This window comes from Sinocyclocheilus rhinocerous, unplaced genomic scaffold (assembly GCF_001515625.1).
Source record: "Sinocyclocheilus rhinocerous isolate Xijiao unplaced genomic scaffold, SAMN03320098_v1.1 scaffold556, whole genome shotgun sequence".
In the NCBI taxonomy this organism is placed as follows: domain Eukaryota; kingdom Metazoa; phylum Chordata; class Actinopteri; order Cypriniformes; family Cyprinidae; genus Sinocyclocheilus; species Sinocyclocheilus rhinocerous.
The window spans coordinates 832,831-860,661 of NW_015631074.1; the positions used below are offsets into that span (position 1 = coordinate 832,831).

At 38.4% G+C, this 27,831-nt stretch overlaps 1 protein-coding gene across 1 annotated transcript; it reads left to right on the plus strand.

The window, feature by feature from the left end:
* Positions 1-328: 328 nt before the first annotated feature.
* On the plus strand, positions 329-26,231 carry crb1 (crumbs cell polarity complex component 1). Its single transcript, XM_016554304.1, has 13 exons — positions 329-474; positions 5,734-6,330; positions 7,775-7,970; positions 8,357-8,496; positions 8,751-8,933; positions 10,389-11,318; positions 11,594-12,147; positions 12,741-12,906; positions 13,201-14,119; positions 15,609-15,653; positions 19,601-19,723; positions 19,934-20,060; positions 25,529-26,231. Exons 1-13 carry the CDS (start codon positions 390-392, stop codon positions 25,745-25,747), a joined length of 4,284 nt encoding a protein of 1,427 aa, XP_016409790.1. The 5' UTR covers positions 329-389; the 3' UTR covers positions 25,748-26,231.
* The last annotated feature ends 1,600 nt before the right edge of the window (positions 26,232-27,831 follow it).

Here is a 27,831-nt window from a genome sequence, read left to right on the forward strand (position 1 = left end):
GCAGATGGCATGGTCTATTTTGCATTAAATAAGAGCTTTTTGAGTGAAGTCGTTAGACTGGAGTGGATGGAAGGCCATGATTGCAAGAGGGTGAAAAGTACTGCGTAGCTGCATTTTGTCTGCTGTTCCTTATTTAATATCCAATGTTATCATCCACTGCTAATTATTATTCAGACAGCATGCTTGATGGCCCCTCTCTGTTTAAGTCTTCACCAATCCCCAGTGGCCTCTTTGTATTGAGGATACAGAGAGTTGCGCCTCATTGGTGGGCATGTGAACGAGAGCATGCTAAGACTCAGAGAGCCACAAACAGACAGACACTCTGGAGGATGCTTGAGTAACACACCGTGATCATGCCAGCTTGCCCACTATCACAATGACATCCGAGTATGGATATGGATCTTACTGTTTTGGGTTCAGTGTGGCTCAAATTAGTTGCATGTGTCTTGTTTCTTCTTCTACAGTGGACAGAAAGTAAGTAGCCCAACCTGTTGCTTTATGCAGTAATGACGTAATTGTTAGTCCACTTGTTGGATAGTGTTCTAGTGTCAAAGAGCAGAGATTTAGACATACTATATTGTTATTTTTGGTTGTTTTAGTAGAATTCATATTGACCTGCAACTTGTACACAGTGTTCATTCAGGTGATTTTTAAAAATGTAAAAAAAGTCTTCCAAACACTTCATGATGGTTTTTACGTTTTGTGTGTGTGTGTGTGTGTGTATTTACTAAATGCAAATGTTCTTCTTTTATGGGTGGAAAAAGCCTATCTGATAGCTTGATATTATTTCCTTTTGCTTTGAAACGGCTCCGCATGAGTGTGGTCAGGGGTATCGTAACCCTGGACGCATCAACCGCAGTGGCACTTAAGAACATAAAAGGCTTTGCATCAAAGACACTTAAAAACAGAGCTGAGCTTTTCATTTTCTAGACACTAGGCACATTTAAAAAGGATTGGTGTTTGCTTTCATCACAGGCGAAAATGGCATTTAAATGTGTGCATTTATACCATAGCATAACATTTAAGTTTGATACAGTAGAATTGTAGAGTGCTGTTTATATGAACATATGGTTTGACATCCTCGTGTTTTTGGGATGAATGTGGGCTCATGCTGAGCACTGGTCGACTTCCTATAAGCTGATTTTACCGAAATCCCCCAAAACAGACAATTTGGGTCCCAACTGGTGAACAAGTTAAAATATAGACATTTGATTTGAAAGTAAAAGAAATGCAGTGTTTAACATGCTCAAACGTCATCGACTACATGGCTTTTGATACTTTTTGATGCAATAAACCATCATATCAGTAAATATCTATAAGCATTTCTTCTCTACGGCCCCTGAATGTGAACGAGAGGCAATCCTGATAACAACATTGCCAAATTGCGCTCATGATTGCTTGCGCGATTAGCCTTTGTCTCAATGCACAGTCTGTAATAAAAAGACATTGCAGACTGCAGGGTTTGAATGGGGTTTCTAGACACCCCTTAAATGACTGACTTATGTCTATTGCCGGTAACCATAGCAACCCCTGCTAAAGGAAAGCTGGAAGTGTGGAATTGGTTGCTATGGGGACATAATTTGATGCTTTGTTGAGACTCCAAAGTTTGCAAACGTCCTTGCACTGTGAGCGCCGTGAATAGGGCTGTCACAGAGGTTAAGCCATTTTTTGGATAGATAACAGGCCATTGTTTCCTCTGGCATTTCCGAGAATGACCAGCTGAATACAGGAAGGAGGCTTTTATATATGTGCTTTATCTAAAGCAGCAGGCCCTGCGGTGTGAAGGTGTGTGACCAGTCAGGTATTTGCGTTAACTGACACTGAAGTGGAAGTGTGGCATTTTTTAATGTTAAATACTTTACTTTAAATGGTAAGACGTTTGTAAGAATTTGTGGGCGCAACTGGTTTAGGTTTATCTTTTGCAACCGCAGCGTAGTTACCTAATTATCTTAAAGGGATAGTTACTTTTTCTAACTAACTAACGATCTTCGAAACACAAATTAAGATATTTTTGATGAATTCTGAGAGCTCTCTGACCCTCCCATAGACAACAAGGGTCCTTACACTATCAAGGCCCAGAAACATAGTAAGGACATCGGTAAAATAATCCATGTGACATCAGGGGTTAATCCGTAATATTACGAAGCTACGAGAATACTTTTTGTACGCAAATAAAACAAAAATAACGACTTTATTCAACAATTCGTCTCCTTGCTGTGTGTGTGCACTAAGGATGGGTTAAATGCAGAGCACTAATTCCAAGTATGGGTCACCATACTTGGCCACATGTCACATGTCACGTCACTAATTTTGGAGAGTATCCACTGAACGTAAATTGCGTATGCGTTTACGACGTAAACAGCGTATCCGCGTGGAACAGCTGACACAAAAGAGCATACGCAATTTACGTTCAGAGGAGACGAATTGTTGAATAAAGTCGTTTTTTTTTCTTTAGTGCACAAAAAGTATTCTCGTAGCTTCGTAAAATTACGGATTAACCCCTGATGTCACATGGATTATTTTACCGATGTCCTTGCTACATTTCTGGACCTTGTAAGGACCCATGCTGTCTATGGAAGGGTCAAAAAGCTCTCGGATTTGATCAAAAATATCTTAATTTGTGTTCTGAAGATGAACGAAGGTCTTACGAGTTTGGAACGACATGAGGATGAGTAATTAATGACATAGTTTTTATTTTTGGGTGAACTATGCCTTTTAGCAGACTAAATGATTGGAGAAATCCTGCATACATCACAATAGAAAAATTTTGTCATTTCACCAGTTTGTGTTTCATTCAGAAAAATAAGAGGCCAAAAAAGATAGATAAAGTGAAAAATATGCATTGATTAAGGATGCCAGTGATGCATTCATAACATGTAAATCAATAATAATGTGATAATGACCCAACTTATGTTTTGTCAATGTACTGTAGTGTAGACATCAAGTAAGTAGTTGTTATGCTATGCAGTCATTCTTGAGAAGTGGGACAAAACAGGGTGCAAAATTGAAAAAATAAAACCTTGTACTCAGACAAATGAAACTACAGTTATGTATCTTATATGTACTAAGCTACTGAGCTATGTTTTGATACAACCTCCCAACTTTTCTCTTTTTTAACAAAATTAGCTTTTTTTTAGCTTGGACTGTGTAATATAATTTCATCTTTATCTTTAACAGCATTCAAGATGTTTTTAACATTTCAAAACACATTCTCGTGTTAGCAGACAGATTACACTTTCACATGTGACCAACAATTCCACAACAAATATAAAATATCATAATGAAATATTATCAAAATATTCAACTGACGGAGTTGACGAAAACCTGAATTTGTAGTCATTTTAACTATCAAATACATTGAATCAGTCAATTACTGTATTTTTTATAATAACATATTACTGTAGTAAGTATGTTATTGTTTATAAAGCTTTTATTCAAGAGTCACATTTAAGAATGACTGTACATTTCTGTTTGCAAACATATTTATTTAGCACACTCTGGATAATTTCTTATCTAACTTTTGTGGCTACAGAAAGTTGTTTAAAAATGCTGTAAAATTGTGTATATTGAAATGCACAGTAAAATATACTCTAAGAAGGACACACTTTTAAGACTGCACAAGATTTTTCATAGACCCTATTTTGGGATGGTAATTTTATAATGAAAGCAAATGAATTGACCGCATCAAGTTAAAGTGTTCTTAAAGTTGCCTCTGTTTTAATAAGCATTGCTCTGCTCTGCTCTGCTCTTAAAGGGGTCTGGCAACCATCGCTATCCTTACTAGATAGGACTAACAGGTTATGCAGTCACATAAAGTGCATGATCTGATTTGGGGTGCTCAAAGCTCATATTCACAATTATATTAGATATATACAATAAAGCACAAAATCACAAAATGATTCCAACATTGTCTCATAGTCAATGACAAGTTTACATTTTCTTCTATAGTAGGTTTAAAAATGTAATCTCTGTTTGCAACAGTTCCGTGTGAATACAATGATTTAGGGAATGCAACTGACAAATATCTTCTCAAATCCTCAAGTGACACCATGACAGAATGACCATCACACTATTTTCGGATGGGTCAAGCTCAATTCAGGCCCAAGGCTCCATCACCTGATGTTTGATTGGCTCTGAAGTCCAGTTGGCTCGTTAGATGATTCATCTAATGCTTATTGGTCTTTTGTTCCAATTCTTGTTGGCCATATGTTATCTGTTTGAAGGACATTATGCAAGGACAGCAAGACACAAAATATGCAACTACGGTCCTGAAATCTTCTTGTTAAGCGTCATGGTTTAAAGGGTAGCACCTCGATCAAAAACAACCATTTAAAGACAAGAATGGATTAATATAATAATAAATTACCTTGTTGTTGCTCTATGTGAAAGCAATAGCTTACTTGTTAACTGTGAGCTAATCTGAGAGAATGATGTGCTTGGAAAATAAATATGTGTTGTAGCATGAAACAGCTGTGAGACATGAACTGATACATGCAGTATTGGACTACAGTTCATTTGAGAGTGCATACGTTTTTGCCTGTGTTTTGCTAATTGGCCATGTGACTGTTAGCGAGCATGCTACACGACATGACATCCTGACTTTTTGGCCTTCTATGTCAGTATCACAACTCTGCACAACTCTTTATCAAATTATAACAGTAAATAAATATACTTTATTATACTTTCACTAGCAAACAACTGCAGGGGGAAATTAAAGGGGATGTGTGCAATTTCTGTGCCTGCAGAGTAGACACTGATACCTACGTACAATCAAATAAAGTATAGGTTGAAAGGCTATGCGTTTACGTTAAGTATAAAAAGCAATATATCATTATTCTATAGCAAAGTTACTATATAGCAAATCTGAAATGCTTTTTTTTGTCACAAAATGTAATTATCTTATTGATCATAGTGTCGCAAAATGTAACTATATTATCACCTAGCTACTTAAACTGTCCAGCTCTAGCCACATACAGTACATACAGTATACCCGCATCAGGCAATACATATTATACAGCATATCTGACCTGCTTGATTGCTTGTATATTCGCAAAATGTTAACTATATTATTGGCCAGCTCTAATCTGCAAAAGGCAAATATAAGGCTTGAAGATATTATAGGATGTTATAAACATGAACATCATGATTTGTACAATATTGTACCATATTTGCCCCTACAGGGTGCACATTAGTACCTAAATGGTACATAATAGTTCCTTTTGAAAGGGTACTACCCCAGCGACAGCTTTTGTACCTTTAATTGTCATCATATTATTTTGACTTATTGTCAATCATAAACCTCCTGATTTGTAGTGCAAAACATGTAGTTATTTAGATTCAGAAATCTCGTACAATCACAGAAAATAGCTTACTTCCACATTGCAAAATAAGGTGGATACTTATGGTAGCAAACTTTTAAGGGGAAAAAAAGGAAGTGTGCAAATTTCACACCGTTAGCATTAGGCTGATGCTGGGTAATTGTTGGCGTCAAGGGGCAACCAGGTGAGACACATAGGGCCCACGACCGATTTAAAGTATCCATATAGAAATGTGTTAACATAACGTGTTTTGAGCACAAAAAATTGCTCAAAAAGTTACCCCGTGTATCATCAGCCTTAGGCACGTTTTCCGAAGCCACTAACTGTTATTGCATTTTGTCCCAGGTACAGCAGGGAAAACGTTCAACACATGTATAAGTGTTGTTTTCTTTCTTTTTTTCATAAATCTTTGTAGATTTGACACTTCCCAAGACCTCAACGCTCTGCCTGGACAAGCCTTGCCAAAACAGGGCAGAGTGCAGGGAAGCCCCATCTGACTTCTTGTGCCAGTGTAAGTCGCCTGCGCCAGTCCTGCCCAGCACGCGTTGTGATTCTTCCAGTGCGCTCTGCCAACTGTCCATCTGCCAGGGCAATGCGACGTGTCAGCCCACCGGCGCCCACCCGGGGGAACTAGTTTGCCAGTGTGAGCCCGGCTTGTTGGGGCAGGAATGTCATTCCAGTGCCCAGCTCTGCGCTCAGGGGCTGTGTGGGGACACTTCCCAATGTCTGGCGGTGCAAGACAGGAGCCCGGGGTACGCATGCATCTGTCAAGAGGGTTACACCGGGAGTTCTTGCGAGAAAAAGGTGGACCACTGCTCCCCCAACCCCTGCCGCAACCATGCCATCTGCCGCAGCAGAAGGGACAGCCCCACCTGCTTCTGCGTGCCGGGATTCCAGGGTAAACACTGCGAGATCGAGGTGAATGAATGCGTGTCGTGGCCCTGCAGGAATGGAGCCACCTGTCTGGACAAGATCGGGCACTACATCTGTCTCTGCAGGCCTGGCTACACGGGTAAGTGAAGGGAGGGAGGGAGGGAGGGTCGGATGCACTGTTGCCATGTGCGACTCACCTGTTAGTCTGACATGTGGAATGTTTCGAGTAGTGCCAAATGCAGCCACTGCCATCTAGTGGCTGAATGATGGTACTGCAGCCTGAAATGCAACCCTGGAGAACATCCTAACATTCTTTCACGGAAGACTGTTGACATTTGCTTTTAAACATGCAAAGATCTAGTTTAATATAACTTATTAAAGAATCTATCAAGTTTAAACTTGTTTAAAACCTAAATATATATATATTTTTTTCTTTGATGATATAATGAGTAAGGGAGAATGGGGTTAGTTTGCTACCCTAGTGAATATTTCTCAGGGTGGGTTTATTTTTTTAAGCCAATTTCTGTTTAGACACCTACCTTAAAGACTCTACTACAAAAATGCTATTAAACTTTTTCATCTTTATTTTTTCAGGAATAAAAAAGTACTGTTTATTGCACACATGTAGTAGTGGGGTATGTTGTCACAATGGAAACTTGATATTTATTGACACTTATTTGAGAATATTGTAATTAAAGGGGTCATATGATGCGATTTCAATTTTTACTTTCTCTTTGGAGTGTTACAAGCTCTTGGTGCATAAAGAAGATCTGTAACGTTGCAAAGACTAAAGTCTCAAATCCAAAGAGATATTCTTTATAAAAGTTCAGAGTTACACCTAATTGTAAAGTTACAGTGTATTTACACAAATAAGTACTGAGTAGTATTAAAGAAACAGTTCACCCAAAAATGAAAAATCTGTCCTCATTTACTCATCCTCATGTCGTTCCAAACCTGTATGAATTTCTTCTTCTGTTGAACACAGAAGAAGATATTTTGAAGAATGTGGGTAATCAAACAGTTGATGGTAGACATTGACTTCCACAGAATGGAAAAAATATATAGTGGAAGTCAATGGTTACTGTCAACTGTACTTACTGTAGTGTTAGGGTTTGGTTTAGGTTTAAATGCTTGTAATTATGCATAATGTACTGTTATTACTGTAGTACGTACATGTAAAGTGTGACTGTCATGTCAAAATTAAGTGTTACTCTAAAAAATTATTACAATATAATATTAGAGTTTTAGTTTGGAGAACAGAATTCACAAAAAAAATGTTTTTGAACTAGGAAAACTGAAAATTGACAACTTCCTTGTGTGACAACAAGCCCCAGTCTCTTAAAACTTACATGATGTGAAAATTCACAATTCAGATCTGCTTGAAAAACATTTTTGATCAAGTGAAGGAAAAGCTGTGGGCAGCATATCAATAACCCTGAAGACTGACTGGAAGCTTCCAGTTACAGTCTGTTTGATCCAGGATGAGGCCTGTCCAGATGGCATGTGTAATAAGCCATGCAGAGATCTCGACAAAAAGCGGACTGGCATCTTTGCACTCAACACCACTGTCTCTGATGTTCCAGGTAGCAGCTGTGAGGTTCAGATTGATGAGTGTCAATCACAGCCCTGTCTCCACGGCGGCAGTTGCCATGACCACATCAATGGCTTCTCCTGTACCTGCCTGGCGGGCTTCCAGGGGGAGCGCTGTGAAACGAACATCGATGAATGCAGTGACCAGCCATGCCGAAATGGGGCTCTGTGTGTGGATGAAATAAACAGGTACAATACATTTCCATCCATGTTAGGAAATAACATGCTTTTCAATTAATCTATTCTAAAATCTATCATAAACTTTTCAAAACACTTTAATTAGACTTGTCTGATAATTAGAATAGTAAATAATTATATTTTAATAGTTTTAAATAGTAGTAATTAGTGTAAATCAATTATCCATATTATTTTTGGGGGTTAAAAATATTGTATTTATAAATGAAATTATAAACAATATATAATTGATAAAACTAGTCCCTCAGAAAGTAGGTAAACAACATGCACTATATTGCTGTGTTTAAAATATAATATGCTGAATCATTCTGTGAATGTACTCAAAACGAGTATACCCGAAATGAAATAACATGCATATTTATTTTGAAATAATCTTGTAGCTACCGCTGTGACTGCTCACAAACTAACTTTACTGGCGTTGACTGTGAGATCCCACCTCCTCCCTGCTGGTCTCAACCCTGCCTCAACGGCGCTCTCTGTGAGGATGAAAATGGGAACTACACCTGCAGTTGCTGGCCAGGTGACTTACATAGGGCTCATTTGTGTAAACTGGAATATAGAATAGATTGAATTTAGAATGAAATATGGTGACTCTGTACTTATTTTTTAGAAACAAACATGCACATGATTGGTAGATGTATTTATAATGTATAATCTACAATGTATATGTGATATTTATTCGTTTATTTTAGAAGTCATGGTAAAGGCTTTAAATAATTTAGTCAAACTAGGACACTAAACTTCATTAGGTTGTCTCTCTTATCTGCGTACCAGGGTTTGAGGGTCGTAACTGTGAGACAGACGTTGGTGAGTGTGATAGCAGTCCCTGTGTGAATGAAGGCACTTGCATTGAGCTCTCTTGGAAGACACTTTATGGCACTGAACCCTTGTTTCCTACTCGATACAACCCCAGGCATGCTTCCGGCTTCATCTGCAAGTGTCCACCAGGATTTTCAGGTATCTGCAAACTCACAGCCCCATTAATATTTTTTTACACGTTTATTTACCAAATATGAAACTGTTTTAAATTTAGGATCAAGACAAATGTAATTTTTTTCAGAGGTTTGTGTTAATCATGTATCTCAGGACATTTTCTTATAAAACCGTTTTTGAAAGAAATTGTTAAAGAAGGGGTTAAAAAAAATCCAGGACTGTCTAAAGAAGATCAACAGATCACTGTAAAGGCTCTAAAGTCTTTAAAAATCAATAACCGATGGACAACGGAGTCAAAATCTGTTTTTAATGCCTGGTTAAATTCTTGGCAAAATGTTGCCTATAATGAGCATATAATAAGCATCATCAGGTTGTTGCAACTGTAAATCAGAACTGTCTTGGGATTCTGTCCGGTTTGCATAATCAGAATTAAATCATCCATTATACAACACATCTTTCAACACAAATTCACTCTACTGGTTCCTAGACTAAACAACTAAAAATATAACTGCAAAATTACTTTTAATTTTTAGATTATACAAAAGTGTCTGTCTCTCTGAACGTCAGGTTGCCAGCTAAGGACATGACTCAGAGGCGGAGGCTATTATTGGGCTTCGCCATTGTAAGATGCTCAGGTTGAATTAAGCTAATCCCCCGGAAGCTGGCTTTGATGGGGGCCTAGTGTTGCAGTCCACAGTTTTTCTTGAAGGAAGAAATGTACACTGACGGCTGTCTGTTAGGATGGCCTATTGCCATCATAAAGCAATGAGAATGGTAGACGTCTAATGCCATGGAAGTTGTAGTTTGGATTTGGAGTGTTCTGTTGCTCATTTCAGGTAAATTTTCACTTCTTTTAAGATTTCACTTTGGTTGTATGATCAGTCTCAGTGTGAATTCAGTGGTGAAATAAGCTGTGTTGTGGGGAACATTTTATTAGGCTAGTGAAAAGTCTTTCTGGTTAAACATACAATGAGCTTGCAATGACTTTAGGTCATCAGTGTAACCGTTTTTTTGTTGTTGTTGTTCACGGTTTCCATGTGATGCATGTATACATCATGTATACATCATGTTTCCATGTATACAGCTCCTTAATGTTTTATCCAGGCATTTTAAACTCATTCAGTAACTAAATTGTCATTCAGTGAAAATTTTAGCCACTTTTTGTAAGAATAAGAAAACTCAGTTGGCAGTCACACTGGCATGAAGTTGCATGAGTGTTATGCAACCAGCTTTGCATATTTGTTGTCCTGAGGGATTATTGACTAAAACATGCCAATGTTATCCCTGGCATGAGCTACTCTTTAGTTACAGACACAAAATTGGCACAAATGCAGCAAATAGTTTTAAGGATAAACTCTTATAAAAACAATAAGAACTTGTTTTTTAATTGCAGCGAGAAAAGTTCATTCTTGGGTAGCAATCTTTGTTAAACATTTATTTGTAAGGAACTAAATTCCACTCTGGGCTCTCCCCTTTCAGGTGCCTTGTGCGAGCAAAATACCACTTCTTGTACCACCAACCCGTGTCATAATGGAGCCATATGTGAGGACTTCCTGGGCAGCTACAAGTGCATCTGCCTGTCTGAAAGCCAAGATGGAATTCTCTATGGTGGCCGCAACTGTAGTGAGCCCCTGGTGGGTTGCGAGGGTCACGAGTGCCAGAACGGGGCGGCCTGCATGCCCTTCCTGAGCGAAGGTGTACATGGCTACAGTTGCATCTGTAAGCCGGGCTACACCGGCTCTTACTGCCAGACACCCACCGTATTCTCCTTCGAGACAATTGGAGGATTCCTGCACCTGCAGACCCCGCTGCTGGGTGCAGAAACATACTTCAATATCACGCTAAGCTTTCGCACGGTGCTGAAGAACACATTGCTCTTTCAGAGGGGCAGCGAAGGGGTCTCACTCAGCCTGGAGCTGCAGGAGACACACCTGCTTCTTGATCTTAAGAGTGACCCTCAGCCAAACGCAACCATCTGGACTCTGACACTGCCTCAGGATGTATCTGATGGCGAATGGCACACGGTAGAGGCCGTGCTTGGAGAAGGTACCCTGCTGCTACAACTACTGGAGCCATGCCAGGATGGAGATAACTGTAGTGCAACAGCCCAACTAGAGACCGGTGCCCTTGAGCTGGAGTCATCCCTGCAAAGCACCTTTGTTGGAAGATCATATGAGGGAGGGGGCTCTGGCTCATTCATAGGCTGCATGAGGGACTTGTTTGTGGACTCACAGCTGATGGTACCAGAGAACTGTTTGAGCAGCTCAGTGGTGAATGTCGAGCAAGGCTGCAGCCATCATGACCGATGCCTTTCTGGTCCATGCGAGAACCTTGGAAAGTGTGTTAACCTTTGGCTAGGTTACCAGTGCTTGTGTCTGCGACCATATGTGGGTCAAAACTGTGCTGAGGGTAAGAGTACCAGGGACTGACCTCCCATATAACATGTCTACACTGGAAATATCCACTGTGGTGTTGTGAATGGCCTGTCTATTTTAGCACAATAGAGATACGCCATAGATGCTTCTACTGTAGACACGTTGATAGCCTTGCAATAAATGTAGAAGATCACAGGATAAACCTTGGGAGATGCTTTATGTTTCCTCTAAGGGTCCAAGTTGCAATAGTAAAATTAGAATAGTTCTAGAAACCCTTTAAGAGTTGTATGTCTTCTCTTTCTCATACAGAGTCCGTTACTGCTAGATTTGGCCAGGAAGACTCCGCAAGCTATGCCGTCTTCACCATCACCGACCAACTAGAATCAGATACGCTCTATCTGTCCATGTTCTTGCGTACACGGAAGGAGTCTGGTCTTTTGGTACTGCTTGCCAACAGCACCACTGAGTACTTGAAGATGTGGCTGGAAAAGGGAAAACTCATGGTGCAAGTCAACAACTTGAAGACTTTAATGGGTAAAACTGTGGTTAATAATGGTGAGATCCATTTTGTCTGCATTACCATTAAGGAGGGTATGTTGACTCTGCAGGAGTCAGATCATGAATTCAGAGCAATGGATGTTCAACCTGTTTCCCTTCAGTTTGAGGATGTGGTCTATGTTGGCGGACTGCTTGATAGGCATGAGACATCTGCCTTTGGTGGTTATTTTAAAGGGTGCTTACAAGACTTGCAGCTCAATGAGAGGAAGCTAGAATTTTTCCCACTTGATGCTTCTGTGATGTCATACAGACCTGACCTCATGGTTGACGTTACCCCAGGCTGTACCAGTGATGACTCTTGCTCTGTAAGTTACAATGTTTCATGAGCCCTCAAAGTGTCAAGAGCTCTCAATAGGACAATGGTTAGGTTACACCAGATCTTGCAGATATATGAACATAACCTACTTATCTCAATTGGCTTTTATCCTCCTTGGCCTAGATTAAAGTTTACATCTGTGACTTTGGTCATGTTAATCAAGAAACTAATCCCAAACACTGAGCGGATTCAAAAGATTTTTTTGATCCAATTTGATTCACTAATCCAATAAATGAATAATCAGTTAATGTATGTCCCTGAGTATTCAACACTTTATAATTGATCATGTATAAATTGGTGTGTTGACTCTAGAAATATTATCATATGATAGTATTTGTAAACATATGGTTCCCTGAAATAGATTTAATGTGTAGTTAACTACAATGTTTAAAAGGTAGCTTGACAGTAGTTTTAACCAGTGGGGAAAAGCTTTCCAAGCTACAAGCTATTTTTGATTCCAAACACTTTATCTTACTACTTCTAAATCTTTTCTTATGGTTAATAAAATAAATAATATTTTTAAAAATTCAATGGATCATTTAATTGACAGTTTTGTGTGTCATTTTTGTCTTCCCATTCCAGAAAAATCCTTGCCAGAATGGTGGAATTTGCTTCTCTCTATGGGATGACTTCACATGCAACTGCCCTCCAAGCACAAAAGGGCAGCACTGTGAGGAGGTGAGATGGTGCGAACTCACCCCCTGCCCACCACAAGCAACATGCCGGACCCTCAACCAGGGCTATGAATGTGAGTATTTTAGAACATCTGAAATCAGAAGTATAAAACACAGTAGTCAAAAATAATTCAATATTGGTTTGAATACTAAGTCAAAATTAATGGTTACATAATATAAAATGCAGTATTTTGGATTAATAATCTTCCAGATTTAAGTTGTAGACTAGGCTCAGGAAAGAGATTTATTAAGAGCATCTAGCAGACTTTAACTTTAAGATTGCATCTAGCAGACTTTAAGATTGTTTTGCGAATAAGTCCTTATCCCTGAAGTGTTACATAAACTATGTCTGCTTTTATTTTATGTAGGCATTTCAAATGTGACTTTTCAAGACAATACCACTCTTGTATACCATGGGAATAGGTTGATCTCCCGCCACCTGACCAGCATTGTTTTCAGTATCCGAACACGTAAACGCAATGCAGCAGTGTTACATGCAGAGAGTGGGTCTGACTTTGTTACGGTATCCATTCAAGATGGCTTTCTGGTGCTAGAGCTTCTTAGTGGACCTTCTTCTTCATCATCTTTGTCACCGGTAACCCTGCACAGCCCAAGACCAGTGGCCGATGGAGAGTGGCATGTAGTAGAACTGTCAATGGCCAGTCCTTGGGCTAACAACTCCCAGTGGATCATGGTCCCTCTTGATGAAAAGGACGAGCCTACTATATCTGACGCCATGACCGGAAATCTAGACTTCCTCCGAGAAGGCGTTGATATCCTTCTAGGAGGACTTGGCCCAGAGTCTGGCTGGAATCTGATTGGTTGTCTGAGTAATGTTGAGATTGGTGGTATTATGCTTCCGTATTATGGTCCTGCCGAGGTGAGATTCCCGCGTACACAGAAAGAGAAGTTCAATAAGTTATCGAAGGAACCTGTCCAAACTGGCTGTGTTGGTGAGGTGATGTGTGAACCCAACCCCTGCCTGCATGGGGGAATCTGTGACGATCGCTTCAACCTTTTCCAATGCATCTGTCTACCTGGCTGGGGCGGTGATCGCTGCGAACTGAATACAAACACCTGTGCCTCCAACCCCTGTCAACATGGACACTGTAGTGTGCAGGACCTTTCATACAGCTGCATGTGTGAGAGTGGCTACACCGGCACCAACTGTGAGGTGAAGGTGGACGTATGTGCCAGTCACGAGTGTGTTAATGGTGGGACCTGCTTGCGTGGCTTCAACATCTATTCCTGCCTCTGTCCCGACAGGTTTACTGGGCCGTATTGCAAGTGAGTCTATTCTAATTTGTGTCATGGAGTTGACTTGTTCATTACTACTATTGGTCATACTTGGGTTAGGGGATTTGTGCAAACCCCTAAATTAGGGTTCCTCAAATCTGGCCTGGAAGGCCAGTGGCCTGCACTTTAGCTCAAACCCTAATCAAACTGGCGGTAATTCATAAGGCCTTCATTAGCTTGCTCAATGGGCTGGACAACTTCGGTTGGCCTGCAGAGTTTAGCTCCAGCCCTAATCAAACATGAACAAGCTAATCAATGTTTTCAATATCACTAGAAAGCTACAGGCAGGTGTGTTTGATTAGGGTTTTGAGCTAAACTCTGCAGGACAGTGGCCCTCCAGGACTGAAGTTGCCCAGCCGTGCTCTACAGGGCAGTGGCCCTCCAGTGCCAGATTTGTGGAATCCTGTCCTAACCCTAATTATTAAACATTGGCTTGTAACTGGTTCCATCTTTACCCTGTTGTGATAGAAACATAAGTGATCCCTCAGAGTGTGCAGTTGCTTGTCAAAGCACTTGGACTTGGTGGGTGGGCGATTAAACAGTTGAAAAGAATCTGTAGGCTTACCTTAAAAGAGGAACCCGAGGCATATCTAGGGACCAAAATATCTTTGAGAAATGAAGGTGAGCTCTTCTGCCTAGTAAGCTACCACCGAAACCACCGTAGCATTGTGGTGGTGAATTTGGCCAAGAAAGCACTGCTTTCTTCAATGTAAGAATCTAGTTGACTGAGCTGGTTTATGAGTTACCGTCTAACTTTAGCAGATTTTGTGGAGGCTGTGTGCATCCAAAAATCTGATTTAAGGCTTCTACACCAAGGCAATTCACAGATACGTCTGCAAGGAATAGTGTTTGTCCCTTCTGCAAAACATTGAACCAAGTCAAAAAGAGACTTGCCTTAGATATGAAATCAACCTAGTGTTAAAAAGCCTTAGCTCAAGAAGCTACTCCACTTTTCAAAGAAAAGAAAATGCAAAACAGAAATTTAGACTTTGTACATGGAAACAGGCCACAAACCTCACACAATGATTCCCATTAAAATAAGAAAGCAACTTGAATGAATCAAGACCCCAAAGAGACTGATTTGTTATAAAGGTAATGCAAATCATATAATTGCTTTTATGGTGTTGTTTATGCTAGCGTGGCTGCAGAGATGTGCCTGTTGCCATACGTGTCATTTGAAAGCAGTAATGGTAATAATAGTCTCTGTTGAGAGTGCCCATCCTCCAGTGGTTGTGTTAGGCCTTCAGGGTGGCATCTAAGGCAAGTCTGCAGCCATTTATCTCATAAACATGTTTTGTTGCCAGACTGCTTCATAGCACTCCTTTGAAACTGCCTTGCAGGCAGCCGGGAGACATAATAGATCTATCTTTTCCCCACTGCAGAGTTAGAGAGATCTTTGGTGTAAAGTTTTGCTGTTTAAAAAAAAGAATGACGCTTGCTGTTTGTTTGTCTCTTTCCTGTTCCCTCTGTCTCACAACAGCACTCGGATTGAAGAGGCTCCGTGGTACGTAGTTGTCAGGAGCGTGTAAGTGCCGTTTTACTATTGACTTGTTTTTAGATTCATCCTCTTTTTTTATATATCCTTCCTTTATTTGTTCTCCCCTTCCTTCCTTGTACTTCCTTTTTTACTATCGACCCCCTTTTTCTTGCCATCCTTGCTTTCCTCATTTCCTTCCTTCATTCACTTTATTTCTTTCTTCCTTTATCCTTCCTACTTTAATTTCCTTTTGATGTTTCTACCCCTTCTTTCTTGCCTTGCCTTTCTTCCCTCCTTACTACTTATTTCCTTCGTACTATCCCTTGTTTCTTGCCTCTTTCCCTGCTTCATACCTTCCCTCCATCATTTCTTTCTTTCTGCTTTCCATTCTCTCTATATTTTCATCCTTGCATTACTTCCTCATTTTTTCTGTCTGTATTCCTTCATTCTTGCATTTCTGTTTTTCCTTCTCTTTTTATGACTTTTCCCTACCTTCCGTCCTTTTTCTTTCCTTCCTTCCTCCTTCCTATTCTTCTATTTCTCTCCATTTTTCTTTTTTCTTTCCTTCTCCCTTCCTTTCTCCCTCCCTATCCTTTCTCTGCATAATTTCCTTTTTAATTCCTTTTTATCCTCTGTTTCTCTTCCTTTCTTCCTTTCTTTCTTTTATTCCTTTCTTTTCTTTATTTCTTTCTTTCTCCCTTGCTGTCCTTTACTTTCTCTCCACACCTTTCTTTTATTCCTCTTTCTTTCTTTCTTTCTTTCTTTCTGTCCTTTACTTTCCATATCTTTCTTTCTTTCTTTCTTTCTTTCTCCCTTGCTGTCCTTTACTTTCTCTCCACACCTTTCTTTTATTCCTCTTTCTTTCTTTTATTCCTTTCTTTCTTTCTTTCTTTCTTTCTCCCTTGCTGTCCTTTACTATCTCTCCACACCTTTCTTTTATTCCTCTTTCTTTCTTTTATTCCTTTCTTCTCTTTATTTCTTTCTTTCTCCCTTGCTGTCCTTTACTATCTCTCCACACCTTTCTTTTATTCCTCTTTCTTTCTTTCTTCTTTCTTTCTTTCTTTCTTTCTCCCTTGCTGTCCTTTACTATCTCTCCACACCTTTCTTTTATTCCTCTTTCTTTCTTTCTTCTTTCTTTCTTTCTTTCTTTCTCCCTTGCTGTCCTTTACTATCTCTCCACACCTTTCTTTTATTCCTCTTTCTTTCTTTCTTCTTTCTTTCTTTCTTTCTTTCTCCCTTGCTGTCCTTTACTATCTCTCCACACCTTTCTTTTATTCCTCTTTCTTTCTTTCTTCTTTCTTTCTTTCTTTCTTTCTCCCTTGCTGTCCTTTACTATCTCTCCACACCTTTCTTTTATTCCTCTTTCTTTCTTTCTTCTTTCTTTCTTTCTTTCTTTCTCCCTTGCTGTCCTTTACTATCTCTCCACACCTTTCTTTTATTCCTCTTTCTTTCTTTCTTCTTTCTTTCTTTCTTTCTTTCTCCCTTGCTGTCCTTTACTATCTCTCCACACCTTTCTTTTATTCCTCTTTCTTTCTTTCTTCTTTCTTTCTTTCTTTCTTTCTCCCTTGCTGTCCTTTACTATCTCTCCACACCTTTCTTTTATTCCTCTTTCTTTCTTTCTTCTTTCTTTCTTTCTTTCTTTCTCCCTTGCTGTCCTTTACTATCTCTCCACACCTTTCTTTTATTCCTCTTTCTTTCTTTCTTCTTTCTTTCTTTCTTTCTTTCTCCCTTGCTGTCCTTTACTATCTCTCCACACCTTTCTTTTATTCCTCTTTCTTTCTTTCTTCTTTCTTTCTTTCTTTCTTTCTCCCTTGCTGTCCTTTACTATCTCTCCACACCTTTCTTTTATTCCTCTTTCTTTCTTTCTTCTTTCTTTCTTTCTTTCTTTCTCCCTTGCTGTCCTTTACTATCTCTCCACACCTTTCTTTTATTCCTCTTTCTTTCTTTCTTCTTTCTTTCTTTCTTTCTTTCTCCCTTGCTGTCCTTTACTATCTCTCCACACCTTTCTTTTATTCCTCTTTCTTTCTTTCTTCTTTCTTTCTTTCTTTCTTTCTCCCTTGCTGTCCTTTACTATCTCTCCACACCTTTCTTTTATTCCTCTTTCTTTCTTTCTTCTTTCTTTCTTTCTTTCTTTCTCCCTTGCTGTCCTTTACTATCTCTCCACACCTTTCTTTTATTCCTCTTTCTTTCTTTCTTCTTTCTTTCTTTCTTTCTTTCTCCCTTGCTGTCCTTTACTATCTCTCCACACCTTTCTTTTATTCCTCTTTCTTTCTTTCTTCTTTCTTTCTTTCTTTCTTTCTCCCTTGCTGTCCTTTACTATCTCTCCACACCTTTCTTTTATTCCTCTTTCTTTCTTTCTTCTTTCTTTCTTTCTTTCTTTCTCCCTTGCTGTCCTTTACTATCTCTCCACACCTTTCTTTTATTCCTCTTTCTTTCTTTCTTCTTTCTTTCTTTCTTTCTTTCTCCCTTGCTGTCCTTTACTATCTCTCCACACCTTTCTTTTATTCCTCTTTCTTTCTTTCTTCTTTCTTTCTTTCTTTCTTTCTCCCTTGCTGTCCTTTACTATCTCTCCACACCTTTCTTTTATTCCTCTTTCTTTCTTTCTTCTTTCTTTCTTTCTTTCTTTCTCCCTTGCTGTCCTTTACTATCTCTCCACACCTTTCTTTTATTCCTCTTTCTTTCTTTCTTCTTTCTTTCTTTCTTTCTTTCTCCCTTGCTGTCCTTTACTATCTCTCCACACCTTTCTTTTATTCCTCTTTCTTTCTTTCTTCTTTCTTTCTTTCTTTCTTTCTCCCTTGCTGTCCTTTACTATCTCTCCACACCTTTCTTTTATTCCTCTTTCTTTCTTTCTTCTTTCTTTCTTTCTTTCTTTCTCCCTTGCTGTCCTTTACTATCTCTCCACACCTTTCTTTTATTCCTCTTTCTTTCTTTCTTCTTTCTTTCTTTCTTTCTTTCTCCCTTGCTGTCCTTTACTATCTCTCCACACCTTTCTTTTATTCCTCTTTCTTTCTTTCTTTCTTTCTTTCTTTATTCCTTTATTCCTTTCTTTCTTTCTTTATTTTATTCCTTTCTTTCTTTCTTTCTTTCTTTCTCCCTTGCTGTCCTTTACTTTCTCTCCACACCTTTCTTTTATTCCTCTTTCTTTCTTTCTTTCTTTCTGTCCTTTACTTTCCATATCTTTCTTTCTTTCTTTCTCCCTTGCTGTCCTTTACTTTCTCTCCACACCTTTCTTTTATTCCTCTTTCTTTCTTTCTTTCTTTCTGTCCTTTACTTTCCATATCTTTCTTTCTTTCTTTCTCCCTTGCTGTCCTTTACTTTCCATATCTTTCTTTCTTTATTCCTTTCTTTCTTTCTTTCTTTCTTTTATTCCTTTCTTTCTTTCTTTCCTTTATGTTCTCTCCATATCCTTTTCCTTTTTCTTCCTTCCTACTTCCTTTCTTTTTCTCCCTTGCTATCCTTTACTTTTTCTCCATATCTGTCTTTCTTTCCTTTTTCTTCCTTCCTATTTCCTTCCTTCTTATCTCCATCTCTTTCTTTCATTCCCCCTTGCTATCTTTTATTTTGTCTTCATGTCATTCTTTCCTTTTTCGTCCTTTCTGCTTCCTTCCTTTCTTTTTTCTTACTTACTTTATTTCTTTTCCTAGAATCCTTTATTTCACATTGTCTCTGTAAAGTAAAAGAAAACCACCATTCAAACTCTTTATTTGTCATATCATATCGTTGTCCTTACAGAATAACAATAGCAGATTCTTCATATTAGCTGTATGTTAATCCCCATATAAGGCGACGGTTTATTGTATTCTCTTTGTCTTGTGGTCAGAGGTCCATTCACATGCTAATGTCATTATTCTAATAGTGGGCTAATCCTCTTTTGTGCGGGACAAAGCAGCGGGGGGTAGTAGGTAGTAGCCCCTTGCATGGCTCTCAAGAGGAGAGGATGGATTCTTCATCATCTGTTATGTTTCTTTCTTTCCCCTCATCCTCCCCATCCCCAGACCGCCCAAGCTCCCGGTGTCCATCTGTGGTGATGAACAGCAGAACTACACATGTTTCAATGGGGGGAACTGTTCTGACACCAACATGATGTGTGACTGCCTCCCTGGGTTTTCGGGTCACTGGTGATTATTCCTTCTTTATTATTATTCTTTCTTTGTTCACAAGTTCTCATATGTTAATGAATTTTCAGGGTAGTAATTATGCCATACTATTAACCAGTTTTAGAATGCATGGAATATTCATATTTAGAACCAAATATTAACAACAACAATAGCCGTAATATTTAAGTTAGTAATAATACGGTTTGTTTTCACTATACATCTGTCACTTAGGTGTGAACTAGATCTTGATGAATGTAGATCCAACCCTTGCTTGAATGGTGGCTACTGCCAGAACATGGTCAACAAGTTCCAGTGTGTCTGTGAAATGACCTTCGCCGGCGAGACATGCGAAGTCGACGTAAGCGACATTTACTTTTACATGGCCGCTTTGTTTTGGCAAAACCTCTTCCAATTGCTCTCCTACCTCATTCTTCGCTTAGACGATGAACCAGAGGTAGACTGGGGTGACAATGAGTAAACAGGTCTTTGGTGGAGGCTAGGAAACAGGCTAGTGTAATTGCTTTCTACACAGGTTTATTAAGCTGGAATGGAATACCGACTCAAAAAATGTTGCTTCAAAACTGTTATACTGTATATAAGCCTGTAGATATAAATTGAAATTTAAATGTAATTCAAGTATTTATCAATTAAGTAAATGTAGTTGTAAATATGAAATTGTTAACCACAGACAGTATTATTTGTTGGTTTGGGGAAAACATGTGCAAGTACTCCAGTATTTAGATGACATATCAGTAAAACCGCTTAGTGCCTTAAGATGACACGGTTTTCATAAATGAGACTAATCCAAAGGTTCTTTTTTTTACTGTACTTAATGCAGTTCAAGTCAGAATCATAGACTGATTTTCACAGAAAATAATTTTGAGACTACTTTGTTCACTTTTTAAATTTAGCATTACATAGAGTTTGTACATTTGTAATTTAATAAACAACGATTAAATTCATATAACATGATTTATACTTCTGATAATGATTATAAAATCAGGATTGGGATTAAATTGGAATGATTTTACTGAAATTATTGAATTGCATTTTAATACAACTAAATGTTGTGTATTGGTTTAGCTTTTTTGCAGTATAGCAAATAATTCGATTAATTTTAAATTCCATTCCATAATTCCAATTCGGCAACTAATTGAAAGCATCCTGGGAAATTAAGTGTTCTTTCAACACATAAAACCAAAGTTTATTTATTATATATAACAAATGTAGTTTGATTTTAAAAAGCATTATCATTCATTTCCAACCCAACCCAAACATGACTTCTAGCACAGAATAGATTTAGTTTATATCTGTTTAGGGAAGAATAACATTGAATGTTTCATTTCATCTGTCATTTCTGTGTCATGATTGTCCTTTCCATTTTCAGAACTGATTTATATTCATCAATATCACAGTATTGAGCAACTCATTTTGTATCTTAAAAAAATCAACTACTCTTCTGTAATTCTTTCAATATATGTTAAACCATCAATGTCACAGTAGTTTATAGTGTTCATCTGTCTGTTAGCGTTAGATTGTGTACATTGTGTCTCTGTCTTTAGATGACTGTCTTCAAATAAAACATCCCATCCCTCATCGATCTGTTGTTTGTCCTTGTCGGTTTTGTTTAGCTGTCTCTCTTCTGTCATTACACATCCAGAGACTGTGCCAGTGGCACATCATGCAGGTTTTGAAGAATGTTGCCACAGATTTTGATAGACAGAGCCACTAAACTAGGCACTGTAAAACCTCTGGCAGGTGTGTTGAGTCAGCAATTTGTGTGTAATCCTGACACCATAGGATGCTGAGACCACGCAAAAGTGTGTACTGTGCAAGTTTGAAACAAGTTGGAGATTTTTTCCAGATGCAACTTACAGTATTTCAGTTGCTGTGACAGCTTTACTCAGAGTTAAGGGTATTGGATACACTGGTGATTGCATGAGAATCACATCGATTTGGTTTACAGTTCACACCTATGGAATTAGATGCTACTATTTCCGTTCTTTAACCGCTTGGTTTCTTTTACTCTTATAGTTTTACAAAATTATCTTTTTTATTTTATTTGAGAATAATACTCTTACTTGATGGTTACCACTTGATGGTTTAGCCAATGCTTGGCTTAAAATCAGGCCCTAACAAAAACTTTTACTTAAAGGGATTGACATGCATTTAAATCAGATCATCTTAAAAGTTTTTTCTTGGCAAATATTTCAATAAATTGGCCAAATGATATTTGATTGAGTTGAATATATGATATCAGAACGCTTAACGCAGTAACTTTATTTCACGGTAATGATATATAACACAATTTAGTTATTTTTGCTTTAAATAAGGACTTAATGATATCAAATTTTTTGATACCATAGAAATTTCAGAATTCTTGTCACCAGTGTTACTTATACTAGCCTAAATAAAAAAATAAAAAAACTTAAGCTCACTGAAGACAAGTAAACAGTCAGCAATTAAATAATAATAAGAAACTAATTACAAGCAATAAAACTACATTAGGACAAATGTATAAAAACACTGCATATTCTTCACTGTGTAAATTAAATTGTTCTTCTTATCAAAGTTACAAAGTGATTTAGACAAGAGCAGTGGAAGATTTTCTCTCTTTTGCTGTTGGATTAACATGAATGACAGACAGGAGGAATATTAGACTGCTGTCACTTTAAGAGCTGCCCGGATCTAATGTTACACATGTGTTTTCTATCTCAGCTGTCTGCTTTCACTTAAGAACTAAATGACTGCGTTTACATAGATACTTGCAAAGATGGGCATATTGACACATACAAGTGTATACATGTGTAAATAACTCAATTCTCAATGTTCAATTCTCCCGCGCTCTATGAGCACCTTCACATGCGCACACCTCTCTGACAGCGCTCAGATACAGTCTCTCAAAGAGCGCGCAAATATAGCGAAATAAGTTCTCTTTCGCTGCTGATTGCATTTCAACAACTTAAAATCACTTTTAAGCTGCACAGCAACGTCATGTGTGCATCACAATCGGAGCAGTATTTTTCTGGAATAAAACAACAACGCTGTTTATATTATAGTATAATATTATATTTTGCATATTGCGGCAAAATAAATTGGTGCACAGACACCTGCGCAGGTAGCCTTAAATTAATTAGTGAATTGTTCTATTGAACCGGTGCAACCATTTGCACGAACTGATTCACTGAAATGAATCGGACTTAGCGATTCTTGTAATGAAAGAATGTCAGTTTGCTTGGATGTAAATCTGAATGTGCAAAGTTACAAAAATAGCGAAAAATAACACCAATGCTTCTTCGAGTTCATTAAAATCGAATGACAAATCTGAACTGACACATTATCACTATAAAATGATTTAAAAAAAAAAAAAGATTATTAGAGTACATTTTACAATAAAATACTATTTAAGTCTTTCTACTTAAAGTTTTACGTTTAATTCAGTGTTGTTTCATTGTAATTAAAGAAATTTACTAGCAATTTCCGAGTTAAAATTGTTTTAAAGTAAATCCAACACCATTTTTCCCAGTGTACATAAAGTTAGTGTCGCTACTCCACAACATACCTATTTAGATAGATAGATAGATAGATAGATGTCAACTTGGAAAAGACAGTTGCATTGTCACAAAAATTAAATGTCCCTGTAGTGTTGTATCTGATGTATCAGGTGTTATTAAAGGTTTAAAAAAGGGTATTAGCTGCAAACTGGTTCACAGGATAACTTTATATTTCATACAGTTCTATAACTATTTCAATACGTTTAAAAAAACTTAAAAATAGATCATTTATGCAGAGGCAAGGCGACAGGGAAGCAAGCGCAGCTCTTGAGGGCTAGTGTTTTTTTGACTGCTGAAGCATAAATATGTCTCAGTGTGAGGAATCTGTGGTTCTGCTCCACGTCTGCAGTGCAGAGAAAGTTTGTGTCTTCAGAGCGACAGAATAGTGCTTGGCCAGCAGAAAGGCGCAGCAGTATTCTGTGTGAAATGCAACTCAGCAGTGCATCGCTGCAGGTCTGAGAAACGAGGGGGAAATATATCGGGAGAAGCTTATCGCAGTGACAGGGTCGTTTGTCTGCTGGAAAGTCTGGCTGTCTCTCTCTTTCCCGCTTTCTCTCACACACATAAAACATTGCCTTCAGAGCAGGTGATGAGCTCCGCTCAGAGTTTCTGTGGCCATGAGCTTCTTGCCTGTCGCTGCTGCTTCAACAGATGGAGCCGAGTGTTGGGAAGGGCTGGGTTGGATGATCTAATTTTGGTCCTGAAGATCAGTCCATCTACTCTACAGTATAAAGTGTGTGAGAAGCAGCATTTGGTGGTGTATACTGATTCTTGAATCTTGGCACTATACAATTATTTTTATAGCACAAGTATGATGTACTAAAATAAAACCGTTTATATATTTAAAAAAATAAATCACTATTATTGATATAACTCATTTGATTTCTTCCGAAGGTTACATTATTAAAAAACATTGATTCAATCAGAAACAAAACAAGTGACTCATTGAATAAGTTAGTCAACAGATTTGTTCAAAAGTGCTGATTGATTCAGTAACAAAACTATATGAGTGAGTCATTGAATCACTCCTTTGATTGCTTAGTGCAATATTCAGGCACATTCAGGAACATACTAGTGAGTCATTGAATTATTCAGTCAACAGATCTGTTCAAAAACAGTGACTGATTCAGGAACAAAACAAAAGTGAGTCGTTGAATCATTCATTCAACTGATTCGCTTAAAATGCTGTTTTCAGGAACAAAACAAGTGACTCTCTAATTTAGTGAGTTATTGAATCATTCATTCAACTGATTTATTTATTAAAAAAACCCTGATTCAATCAGAAACTAAATGAGTGAGTCATTAAACAGATTCTTTCAAAACACTGACATATTTAAGAAAGTATGAGTTAACCACCGAATAATTCAGGCAACGGATTTGTTTAAAAACTGACTAATTCAGGAACCAAACAATGTGAGTGAGTCATTGAATCACTTATTCAACTGCTTTGTTCAATATTCAGACACATTCAAGAACAAAACAGACTAATGAGTCATTGAATCATTCAGTCAACCGATTTGTTCAAAAACACTGATTGATTTCAGGAGCGAAACAATACGAGTGATTCATTAAATACTTCTTTCAACCAATCTGTTCAAAAACAGATTGATTCAGGAACAAAACAAAAAGTGAGTCGTTGTATCATTCATTCAACCGATTCGTGAAGTGGCTCCAAAATGTCATTGAATCGTTCGGTTCACTGATTCATTTAAAAACACTGATTTATTCAGGAATGAAACAATATGAGTGAGTCATTCAACAGATGGGGCCAAAACATGGACATATGTAGGAACGTATAACTGAGTCATCCAATCAACTGATTTGTTCAGAAACACTGATTCAGAACATGAACTCTGTAAGTCTAAAATGTGCTCAATTTTAACTTGTCATTAATCTCTTGTATAGGCTAAAAAGTAGAATGTTTTTATTAGTAAAAGGCTTAATCTTAGCGTCAAGTTTGACTGTGGTGAAAATGTCAAGAGAGGTGGCAGATGGAGGAGGCAGAATGGGATGTTAGGAGCAGATGCCTGTGCCAATCAATCTAAAGAGAGTAGCTCACCTAATGAAATACTTTCCAGCCGCTGACAAAGACTGAGCCAAGAGAATCTCAATGTGTGTATATGAAACGTATTACACAACTTTATTACGTTGCCAAGCATCAAATTTAAGTGTATAAATTGCAATACCATACATGTCTGTTCTTTATTTTATTTAAAATATGACTTTTACTGACTTCTCATCGCTGACTCCACCCCATCTTCCTTTCCCCCAGCTGAGTGCAGAGAACGTGTCGTCTGACCTGTTGCTGTCCATCAGCCTGGTGTCTGTGGCTCTGTTGCTGGTTCTTTTTGGCGTGGCCACAGCTTTGGTCATCACGCTGAACCGACGGGCCACACGAGGCACTTACAGCCCCAGTCGACAGGAGAAGGAAGGCTCAAGAGTGGAGATGTGGAACATTGTGCAGCCTCCACCAATGGAGAGACTCATCTGAGCCAATCATTCAACAATCAGCCAATCACGTTGTTCGTGGCTTGTTGGTTTTACAAAACGATGGAAAAAGAGATATTCATTCATTGATCATGTGGTAGCTATGGTCAGCTGGATAATAGAATTATAAATGATAATTTTGGTTGGACAATCTCCCATTTATAACAATGTGATGAACGCCTATTATTGGTATATACCTCCGAAGAGCTTTAGGATTCATTGATTGGTAAATTGTGAAGCATTCTTAATAACAGGTGCGTCAAGACAATGCTGCTCAACAATCACAGCTAATCAGAAGATATTTAATAGAGTTCGGGCCAATGTGATTTCAGTGGTTTATCACGGCTACTTGCAAGAAATGGAATAGTGTTGCATCGCGTCTGGTCAGGACTTGTTAAGGTCATATATTTACGTGTTCATGCTGCCAGTGAACTATAAAAGTAACATGCAGAAAAAAAACGACTCACGCGCACACATTTTCACGAGATATTGCCGTTTCCGATTCCTGTATAGTTTTACTGTGCACATGTGTATAAGTTTCTCCTACGTGTGTCAAATGTTGTCACTTTAGTTCTGTAATAAAAAATACTTGAATTCGTTAAGTAAATTTTATTTTCATCAACACTTGAACTGATAGCATAGAAACACAAACGTGGATTTGTTATAATGTGATGCGGTTGTTCTGTAAAGAAAATTGATTTGTGTCGATATTAAAAACAATAGTTTTACTGATCACCTGTTTACCTATATATTTTACAAAAGATTTATACTTTAAAGGGGTCATATGATGCGATTTCAATTTTTACTTTCTCTTTGGAGTGTTACAAGCTCTTGGTGCATAAAGAAGATCTGTAAAGTTGCAAAGACTAAAGTCTCAAATCCAAAGAGATATTATTTATAAAAGTCAAGAGTCAACCACGCCTACCTAAAACGGCTCGTTCTAACACACCCCCACATATCTACATCACTATGTGGGAAGATTTGCATAACACCGCCCAAATGTTCAAGCAAAGAAAGAAGGCGTAACTTTTATTCTAACTGTAGTATTGTTGCCGCTGCCGCCATGTCGTGAAGACGGTGTGTGCTTCGTTGTGAAGGCGAAACTACTTTGTTTGGTCTTCCAAAAGAGGACGATATCCGCTTCATCATGCCTAGAGCTGATCCGTGCTTGTCGCTGAGGGAATACATCAACTTAGTGCTGTGAATCGCCGGATCGGCTTTCACCGTGGACAAAGCGGAGTCCAGCCCGGGGTCGTCACACGCTCCTTCGTCGAATCCGCCGGCCGCGCCGTTCTCAAGCCCACCGCCGCTCACTCTAGGCCGCCGTGTGTGACGCTGTGTTTCGTTGTGAAAGCGAAACTACTTTGTTTGGTCTTCCAAAAGAGGACGATATCCGCTTCATCATGCCTAGAGCTGATCCGTGCTGGTCGCTGAGGAAATACATCAACTTAGTGCTGTGGATCGCCGGCACATTTTATGGAGGACTGTTTAACGTTACTGATCCTGGGAGAGTAACGTTAGACTAAAATGCCGGCAGTTCTGACTCACGTAAGTACGTTTTCATTTAAAGAATTTGTCACTGATGATTCAAACGCGAGTTTTGGGCAGTGTAGAATAGCACTTGTTGTTTGTCATTTCTCTGATCACAAAGGCAGACATGGTTTTATGTTTACGCAGCGCAATGCAAGGCAACGCGTAAAAAGACAGTATAAGGCATTATAATCAGTAATTATGTCCCCAATAGAGGAGAAACAACAATGTACAGTATGTGGAAAATAATGTGTTTTTTGAACCTTAAACCACAAACACATTTCATTACACCAAATACACAAAATAATGTTCTTTTTAGCAACATCATATGACCCCTTTAAGCTCCGGTTTAGTGATTTTAATAAATGACATAAATCCAGCCACACATGCTTAGTGGTCAAATGAATCAACCCAGGTGAGTTGTATAGACATATAATTTATTTCAGTTCACAGTGCATACAGTGGTACCAGTAGTTCCTGTAATAACACATCAGACTGACCTAATTTACCTAATTTGCACTTGAAAATGATTTAACTGCACTGAGAGCATGCGGCGGA

Excerpts from the sequence above, each read along its gene's own strand:
- crb1 (XM_016554304.1), top strand. The coding sequence starts at position 390 with ATGGATATGGATCTTACTGTTTTGGGTTCAGTGTGGCTCAAATTAGTT. Across the intron at positions 6,331-7,774 it reads CTGCAGGCCTGGCTACACGG|GTAGCAGCTGTGAGGTTCAG; the intron begins GTAAGTGAAGGG and ends CTGATGTTCCAG. Across the intron at positions 14,120-15,608 it reads TTTACTGGGCCGTATTGCAA|CACTCGGATTGAAGAGGCTC; the intron begins GTGAGTCTATTC and ends GTCTCACAACAG.